Genomic DNA, 9,792 nt, shown 5'->3' with positions numbered 1-9,792 from the left:
CAGACCCGACGGCGACGTGTGGCTTGCCGTCTCCGCCCTCGCTTGCATGCCTTGCCTCGCGCGGAAAGACGCCGGAGCAGTCGAGCCGCCGAACCCAACAGGCTGCCTGCCCACCTTTCTGGAAAAGTCCACTACCCGACGGAACGTACCAAGTACCATCTCGCATACTCGATCGCCCCGTACATATACGTAGCCCAATCAGGGGCAGGCAAGGCGAGACGACTTGCCGACCGCGCGCGCGCGTACGCGCGTAATCGCATACGCAGCCGTTGCGTACGTAAGTCGGCCGAATTCTCACTGGTTTCATCCCGTCAAGCGATCGACGTCAAGAACTCACTGGTTTCGGCTCTCTCGCAACCAACGCGGCGCGTGACGTGCCCGGTGACGCGCGGGCGATCAAGTGTGTGCAAATTGCCCGCCCGCGCCGAGGGTGTGAACGTCTGCGATAAGATAGGGGTGTCATGCCGATACGTCAACGCTTAACAATATATACTGTATATCCTTCACTTTATTAGCCACACGTAACCACGCCTCCTACACGCTGCTGGTGCTAGGTTAGTATACCAGCAACAACACAAGTGGTGGTTCGTCCCCGATCGGTTCTGCCACTACGCATGTTCCGTCCGTGAGAAAAAGTAGTTCATCCGTGGAAGTGGAGGAGAAACGCGAGCACTGCCAATTTAACTCGGAAATGCACTTCTCTACCCCTGAAAACCAGTGCACTACCTGTATACTAAACCTTAGAATTGCGGATTTGGCTACTGTAAAAAATTCATAAATTAGGTACGTGTTTTTTGTTGGATAATTTTATAATATATTATCATGATTAATTCCACAATATTAAATACATGACAATGATAGCTACCATCACATGGCAATGCAAAAGTCATAAATTAGCTCTCTCGTTTGTCGGTGCAAGCCAGCGGGCGAGATGGGGTAGACTACGGTGCCTGGGCAAGCAGAGAGGGATGGCAAAACCATACCTTGTGTATGAGGTATGTTTCGGCGCCAACCGTGTGGGAATTTAAATAGAGCATCTCAGAAAACCTTAAGCAACGTGGGCCACACCCACGCCACAAGTTTCAAGTCGGTTAAAACAGCCCACGATGTGGGAGCGACCTGAACAAACTAGCAGTGACACGCCCATCAAAGACTCTGTATTCATGTATAGCAAAAATAAAGCTCGGCTCGACCACGCTTGCCTTGCCTCGCGCGGAAATAGCCGAAACTCAGTGTCAGTTTGGCACGATCAGTGGATACCAGGGTGTCGTTCGATGAGAAGGTCGGTACAACTTATGAATGGTGATGAACTTGAGGAAATAAACATGGTCTCTGAACTAATTGATCATGATATTGGTTCCTGGAAGATTGAGATGGTCAGAAGCAGATGCTATTTTAAATATTCCTTTGAGACGTGATGGGGGAGTTGACTCATATGTCTGGTCTTTGGAGAAATTAGGTATATATTCTGTTAAAACAGCGTATCGTGCTCTAATGAATCGCAACGAGCAATTAGCTCTAGATGAAGGGATGATTATCGAATCCTCAGCTTCTGAAAACAGATGTGGTCTACTCTCTGAAAACTAAATGTTATTCCAAAAGTACGTGTCTTCTAGTAGAGGGTTCTTCGTGGCATTCTCCTTGTTGAGGCTGTCTTGAAGCATAGGCATATCGCTGAAATAAGTAGATGCAAAATCTGCTTAGCTATGGACGAGGATCTTATGCATGCTTTGGTTCATCATGAGCATGCACGCAGATTCTGGGAAGAAGCATAGGGCTGGCTAGATTTCATGCTGCCTAAGCTTCATCCGCTTACATGGGCGGGAGATATTACTTGTGACTGGGGCTTTTCTGACTCAGATCGGGCTAAGATGATTACTACAATGTGGGTGATCTGGAGTTCAAAATAGTTGGACACATGACAGGGTTATGACCCTGTTCATTCAGTCAAGATGGTCAAAAAATCGCTAGCAGTGCTGGATATTCCAAAGAGATGTGCAGCTACCTTGCCAGGCCATGGATGGTGACCGCCTGAGGAGGACTTTATCAAAATTAATACAGATGGGGGTCTGTCATTGGTTGCTCGGAAAGGAGGCGCCAGAGGGGTTGCGAGATCACGCTCGGCCTTCCTTGGTGCTTGGAGCAAGCCCTACGAGGGTATTACTGATCCCGCACATCGCTGAAACTTTAGCTGTGCGAGATGGTGTCATTTTCGCTCACTATTCTAAAGTGGTGATGGAGACAGATTGCCTGGAGGTTATTTCCCTCTGGAACAATCGCCATGATTCTCGATTGGTTGTGGCACCTATCCTTCAAGAAGTTGGAGAGCTAGTTGTTAGTTTCAATTCGTTTATTTTTCACCATGTTTCTAGATCATCTAATAACTCTACCCATCTTTGTGCAAAGCTTGCTTGCACATCAACAGTTTCTAGCAGCTGGTTATATTGTATTCCAGACTTTCAGCTAGTAGTACTCAGGCTGATCAGTTAGGGACTTAGGGTTGGTTTTATTTGAATAAAGCTCTCTAGGTTATATACGTAAAAAGGAAAGACGCCGAAGCAGTCGAGCCGGCGAACCCAACCGGCTGCCTGCCCACCTTGGCGGAAAAGTCCGTTGGCTGACGGAACGTACAAAGTACCATCTCTAATACTCGATCGCCCCGGCCGTACATATACGTAGCCCAATCAGGCGAGCGGACGACTTGCTCGCTAGCCCTGCCCTACCCTGCCCACCGCGCGCGTACGCGCGTAATCGCATACGCACCCGTTGCGTACCTACGTACGTCGGCCGGTTACCGGCCTAATACGTACATGGGCGTTTCATCTCCTCAAGCGACCGACGTCTCTCGTGTGTTCATTAGTTTTGGCTCTGCAACGCGCGCGGCGCGTGACGTGCGTGCAAATTGCACGCGCGCGCCGACGGTGTGAACTTCTGCGATAAGATGCAGGTGTCATGCCCGTACTACGTCAACGATTAACACTATATATCCTCTACTTTATTAGCCACACATAACCACGCCTGCACGCTGCTGGCCGGTTAGTATACCAGCAACAACACAAGTGGTTCGTCCCCGATCAGTCCTGCCACGCATCTTCCGTCCGTCAGATAACTAGTTTCAGCCGTGGAAATGGAGGAGACCCGCGAGCACTGCCAATTCTAGGAAATGCACTTCTCTACCCTAGAAAACCACTCCACTACCTATACTCTAAACCGTAGAATTGCGGATTTAGCTACAATTTTTCATAACTTAGCTGCGTCCTTTTTCTTGGATAACTTCACAATCACAATACATTATCATGATTAACTCCACAATATTAAATACATGAAAATGATAGCTACCATCACATGAAACTCAAACATATGAGACCCCCTAATCAAAATGAACATCACTAGTGCAAACGACATAACATCCGCAACTATAACAAGAATCAGATGGGGTAGACTACGGTGCCGACGCAAGCAGAGAGGGGTGGCAAAACCATACCTCGTGTATAAGGTATGTTTTCGGCGACAGCCGCGTGGGAATTTACATAGAGCGGCTCAGGAAACCATAGGCAACGTGGACCACACCCACGTCACAAGTGTCAAGTCGGTTAAAACAGCCCACGGTCTTGGAGCGACCTAACAAGCCTAGCTGCGACACGTCCGTCAAAGACTATGTATTCCTGTATAGCAAAAATAAATCTTGGATCGAGGCTCAATCCTGCAAACTGCGGCTCAACGAGGATCTCTTGTGAAATTCTACAGAAGTTGCAAACTCCGGCGGCTCCTCCGACCACCTTCGCACAACATGAGGCATGACATTGTTCATATCTCCTTCCTCCTGCTGCCATGGCTGAGCTAAAAGAGACGAGCAGTGTTGCCTAATTCGATGAAGAACAAGCTAGCAAGAATCAAGAAAACGACCTTATTGAGGGAGTAGCTCTCCGTCTCGCCCACCTCCGCATCTGTCTCTAGCCGATGGAGCACCGTGACGAGAGCAAAACGGAGAATCCCACCAAGAAATCCAGCCGGCAGGATGTGGAGTTTTCCTCCCGGCATGACGCTAGACAACATGAGCCACCGAGGGTGGGAACCAACCGGCAGAGGAATCATCCAGGACGCGCGCCATTGGCGTCAGAGCATCAATCCTTGACAACAGGCGGGAAGGGAAACATATGTCAGACCGCTGGACGCACTTCCGACCAAAACGGTCCGCCTCTTAAATTCTATCACGAACTGACCGAAATGAACAGAAATAAACCGTTTGAATCGCCGGTTTTGAATCAGCCAGCTGGAATGCCCTTGCAGACAACTCTAAAACTAGAGGAGAGGGGAGGGGAGGGAGGAAAGTGAGGGTGATCACCTCCGGCGGCGCTGTTGCCGAACAGCCCATGGAGACCAGTAGGACCAGCATAGTATATACCCCAAATGGACAAATGATCCATGCCGCCGGCTAGTTAAATGTGATCCTGAGCAGCAACCACTGCAGAAGATCCACATTGCCGAACGAGGCCACTTGTGGCGACGGAAGCTCAGAGGGGATGGATCATGGATGGGGTATTTTTAATTGACCCCGAGGTGACCAGAGCGTTGGAATCTTCCAAGCACGCACCTGGGGACCCTCCATCCCGGTTGCGTGGTCTGAGGCTGCGAGCTGACTTGCTACCGGTTGGAGTTTGACGTGGATACTCACCGGTTCTCGGAACCGCCTGTGCCTCCACTGCCAAGAGCGAGCACGAGGCCAAGACCATGTCGGCCTTCTCTACACATGTGCTAATTAATACTTTGCGCACCCACGAGCTAATTCATTTTTTGTCAAGACCTACACAACTTGGATGTTGCTCTTACCCAAAAGACATGTCACGTACACGTAGGAGGCTGCCTCGGAGTTTTTACTTTATTTTATTTGGAACCATCCAATGTGCGTGAAGGTCAATTACGTACGGCAACCCCGACTCGTCTGCCTCAGTTAGGCCATTTCCAGCGTGTGACCCATTTCGGGAAAAAAAATTTGTTCGTCTTACTTCATTACTCACATGTGGATATTTTTGCAGGCTATGTCTTCCACTTGTCCATTTGGGGTGAAGGTGAACCCAGCGGTGCTTCCTATTTGGATTACTATATGACAAATTAGACTTGCATATCATATACTGCATTTTTTTATTCTAACTAAATCTTAATCTCTTATAGTGCATCATTTGTCTTTTCGGTATAGCAAGCAAAATTATCTGGCTAAGCATCATATGCTACGAGAAATTTGTAGCCACAAACTAGATGCTAGAAGTGCTTGATTTGACAATGGCATGCTAGAAGTGCCAGCTCACGTGGAAAAGGATGGAGCTTGGCCTTCAGCCCGAGTCGCGGCTGCCCTTCGGCTGTGGTGGAGGAGTTTCACACACCCCTGTAGACCCGCCTGACCGGTGGCCCGCACGACGAGCAGGGAAGCATCACCGCCTCCTGCGCCGAGCCCCTAGAAGACTGAGAAGACGAAGGAGGACGCGATGAGTGAGGCGGAGTGCGTCCATGCGCGATGGGCATCGGCAACAAGCAGGTGAGCACAAAGGCAACATCGATTGAACGACATCGGTGATGAACCTTCACATCGAAAGAAGAAGCGGAAAAGAAAGAAAAGACGAGGAGAGAGAAGTGTGGGTGGGTGACAAGTGGTACATGTCGGACGTCGGCCGGTGTGCCGCATGCGGATGCGCATAACTATCTGCACCAACCCCAAGCTGGATAAAATTTTGTCCCAAAATAGGTCACGTGCAGACAGTTTGTCCGTTTAAATCGAGTAAATGACAAAAAAAACTACTCGAATGACTACCACAATTGAGGCATTCGTGTCACGTAACTACCAAATGTGATCGTTTTGTCACATGACTACCACTATTGGGGTATATTCGTGACAAAGAGCACCGATTTCGTTATTTAGACGCGTAAAACGTTTTCTGACTATTCGGGCCCACATGTCAGGACTACGTGGCAGGTGAATACCTAGCTCCTAGTTTCATTTTGCGAAAACAACCTCAAAATTTTTTTGTCACACACATATCCAATTTCCAAAGAGAAGAAAATAAGAAATATAAATTCCCATCTATTATATAATTAAAACACAAGACAAAGAAAAAAATAAAGGAGATGTCTTCTCCTTCCTACCATCCCACCCGAACTAGGCCGCCGGTGAGCCAAGAGGCCGCTGCCGGTGCGTCCAGTCCACGGTCATCTAGCTCCCTCGCGCCTGGGACGCAGCGCCACCGCCTAGTCCTTCACGACTGCCACCGGTTAGATGACGCCCGCTGCAATAATGGTAGTCATGTGACAAAACGATCACATTTGGTAGTTACGTGACATGATTGTCTGAATCGTGGTAGTTTTTTTTTCATTTACTCGTTTAAAGCACACTTCTAGGTCAGGTTTCTGTGTCCTAATATTAGTCGCAATATAAACGACTAGAGAGAAAAGTACTTCCGCCGTATTAGAACGTTAGACGTTTTAGCTAAACAATATGGTATAACGTTTTATAATGAAATACAGAGGGAGTAAAATGGTTCTCCCACTAAAAATGCCTTAATCAATGGTATTGATAGAAAACGCCATTGCCGGGCCCACACCGTTGCACCACCAATCCGCCCAGCAGACGACGACCGCTTCCCAGAGTCCACACTTGGCAGGCAGCCCCCTCCACCTTCAGTCCTCACTCTTGGCCGGCATCACACTCCCACACTCCACGGCCGTGTCTTCCCCTCCACGTTGACCACGACTTATTCGTTCGTTCCCAAGGCCCAAGCCAACCTCTCCTCCACCACCCACCATACCACAGCCTTCGCCGCCACTCCACCGGCTCCTAACTAACGAACCAACCACTGCCGCCGGCCCCGCCCGTCAGCCTCCCCGCGCGCCCCCCCGCCTCGTGCGCGCGCCCACGCCGCATGATCATCGCCCACCTTGCCCCACCTGCGACGCAACTTCTTCTCCCGCCGCTTTAAAACCCATCTCACTCCACCACTCCCCCACACCACCACACTCCAGCCACCGCTCAGCTCACCAAGAACAAGTCCCACGCACGAACGCGTCCATCTTCTCCTCTCCTGCGCTTAGCTCCTCGATCATCAGCTTCTGAAGCCGGTGCCATGTCTTCTTCGGCCATGGAAGCGCTCCACGCCCTGATCCCGGCCACCGCAGAGCACCACCACCACCACGACGAGACCTCGGCGGCCCTCAGCCTCAGCAGCGGCGAGGAGAGCGGCCACGTGCTGCAGGGCTGGGCCAAGAAGAAGCGCTCGCGCCGCCACCGCTCCGAGGAGGAGAACCTCGCGCTCTGCCTCCTCATGCTCTCCCGCAGCGGCGGAAACCACCGCGTCCAGGCGCCGCAGCCCTCGCTGTCATCGCCCGCCGCCGAGTTCAGGTGCTCCGTCTGCGGCAAGTCCTTCGGCTCCTACCAGGCGCTGGGCGGTCACAAGACGAGCCACCGGGTGAAGCAGCCGGCCCCTCCCGCCGATCCCACCGCTCCACTCGCGCCCCCCGTCGTCGCCACCGCCGTCGTGGCGCCCGCCGAGCCGGCCACGTCGTCCACCGCGGCGTCCTCCGACGGCACAACCACCGGCAGGGTCCACAGGTGCTCCATCTGCCACAAGGAGTTCCCCACCGGGCAGGCGCTCGGCGGGCACAAGCGGAAGCACTACGACGGCGGCGTGACCGCCACCGCCACCGCGACCGCCTCGTCCAACACCGAGCTGCTGGCCGTCGCGGCGGCCGCCGAGTCCGAGGTGGGGAGCACCGGCGCCAACGCGGGCTCCTCCGCCGCCCGGGCCGCGTTCGACCTCAACATCCCGGCCGTGCCGGAGTTCGTGTGGCGCCCGTGCGCCAAGGGCAACAAGATGATGTGGGAGGACGAGGAGGAGGTGCAGAGCCCGCTCGCCTTCAAGAAGCCACGCCTCCTCACCGCGTGATTCAACATCTAGCTGCATGCATGGATCCCATCGATCCAGCCAGCACAAGTTTTTGGTCCATCTCAGAGTCCTTCCGCCCGTTTGGTCAACACTATTCGATTCATTCGTTTGGTTTAATTTGTTCCTGCTCATGTACAGATTGAGCGAGTGAGTGATACAGTACATCATAGTAGGTAGACATATATATACTCATAGTCATACAGGTTTAGGTGGATCTTGTTGGTTGGTTCTTTGTAACGATGGCAGACTACTTTGTTCTGTGGCCGTCAGTGTATTGTACGTAGTCAATAGTAGTTCATACATACACACTCGTATAGAGATTGATGATGAACTACTATTAGTAGTATATAGTACTCTGTAACATACACATGAATGGAAATTGGAGATTATTTGAGCTGAAATTCGGGTTTCTTCACTTTGTCAATACTCATTTCCGTTGCTTGATCAAACTGTAAAGGATTTGATGCTCTGCCACGCCAATTCCCTTTGCGTGCACTGTAGTAACTTGCACTCGCGTCGAAGAAACACCGTAACTTGCAAGAAAATTAAAAGAGGCGGGAAGCCTCTGCTTCAGTTCACAGCACCAGATGCATGCAGAGTCCAGAAGTTACTGCTCAACCTCGCGAGAATCGACCGATCAAGCCGCCGAGAAAGACCTGTTATTCACGTGTTGGCGTGCCGAGTTGTCGACGAATCGATCAAATCCGTATTCCACCGTCGGGGGAATTGCAGCTTGACATGTGCGACGACTACGCAGCGGCGCCGCAAGTGGAAACAAAATACTCGGGCCGGTTCGTAGCTTCGTGCACGTCGACCGGCGGCAACCCAACTTGGCGCGCGGTGGAAAGGGCAAGACAGCGACGTCGGCAGTCGGCTCGCCCGCCCGCCGGTGTTGATAGATAACTCCGTGCCGACCTGCAGCTGGATCGACTGATCGCTTTCGGACGCAACAGCCGGCCGGCGCCGCGCGCGGCCACCGCACCACAGCTCCACACGGCAGTCACCGCCTCGCCGGCCGGCCGCCGCGTCGACACGGCCGGCACGCAGCAGTCACCGGCCGGCCGCTCACGAGGTACTACGTCGGACGGAAAATTCGATCAGTTGGCTGGCGCCATTGTGACACGGTGCTTCCGCGCACCTGCGTACGTCTAGTCGTCTACGTTTCTAGCTTCTCGAGTGATCGCGGTACGGTGGCGAACGTTGAAGCGTCGACGGGATGTGGATGGTCGCCGTACGTGTTTCGCATGGCGGTGACGTTCTCGAACTCCGGTCGCCGTGGCGCGTGATCTTGTGCGGCCGCGTGCAGCCTGTCTGATCTGCGATGGTGCGCACCACGTACGTCGTCTTGGGAGTTCGGCGCCAACGTGTTGGCTTCGGCTCCGGTATGGCCTATTGGATCCTATTTGATTCACGCCACGTTTGCTTAACAGGTAAGTCAGAGAGAAAGGGAAGAGTCTGGCACGATGGACGCTACGTACAGCATTTTCTTGACAAAGATAATACACTAATAAGGAGAAAATACTAATTATCCATAGCCTTTGCAACAACATAGCGTCCGGTTAAAAAAAGAATTACTCCTAGAAAAACAAAGTTCCACTACAGTGATCTACTTTTTGTATCAGCGGACCAAACACCACCAAGATAGCACCGGAAATCCATCTTCTCTAAAAACGACACCCCCAAGAAGAGGACAATGCATAAGCATCGTCGTCGTCTTGATCATAGATCATAGGTTTTCACTCTGGAGAAGATCCACGTTCTCAAAAAGTAATGCATTCAACAAAGTTATTGGCAGACACAACCATTTAAGGGCAGATCTTGGTTTTCACCTTAAAGATTAGACTTTGAACTTCTGCCTTGG

At 51.6% G+C, this 9,792-nt stretch overlaps 1 protein-coding gene across 1 annotated transcript; it reads left to right on the top strand.

Moving 5' to 3' along the window:
* The first annotated feature begins 7,024 nt into the window (after positions 1-7,024).
* Positions 7,025-8,107, top strand: LOC124700592 (zinc finger protein 1-like). The gene has a single exon (XM_047232687.1). The coding sequence runs from the start codon at positions 7,113-7,115 to the stop codon at positions 7,929-7,931; it is 819 nt and encodes a 272-aa protein (XP_047088643.1). The 5' UTR covers positions 7,025-7,112; the 3' UTR covers positions 7,932-8,107.
* The last annotated feature ends 1,685 nt before the right edge of the window (positions 8,108-9,792 follow it).

Source organism: Lolium rigidum, chromosome 3 (assembly GCF_022539505.1).
Source record: "Lolium rigidum isolate FL_2022 chromosome 3, APGP_CSIRO_Lrig_0.1, whole genome shotgun sequence".
In the NCBI taxonomy this organism is placed as follows: Eukaryota; Viridiplantae; Streptophyta; class Magnoliopsida; order Poales; family Poaceae; genus Lolium; species Lolium rigidum.
Note: the sequence above shows the minus strand (reverse complement) of the source record. Positions and strands in the feature narration are given on the sequence as shown.

Bases quoted from the DNA above. Each gene is read 5' to 3' on its own strand.
- LOC124700592 (XM_047232687.1), top strand. From the start codon at position 7,113: ATGTCTTCTTCGGCCATGGAAGCGCTCCACGCCCTGATCCCGGCCACC.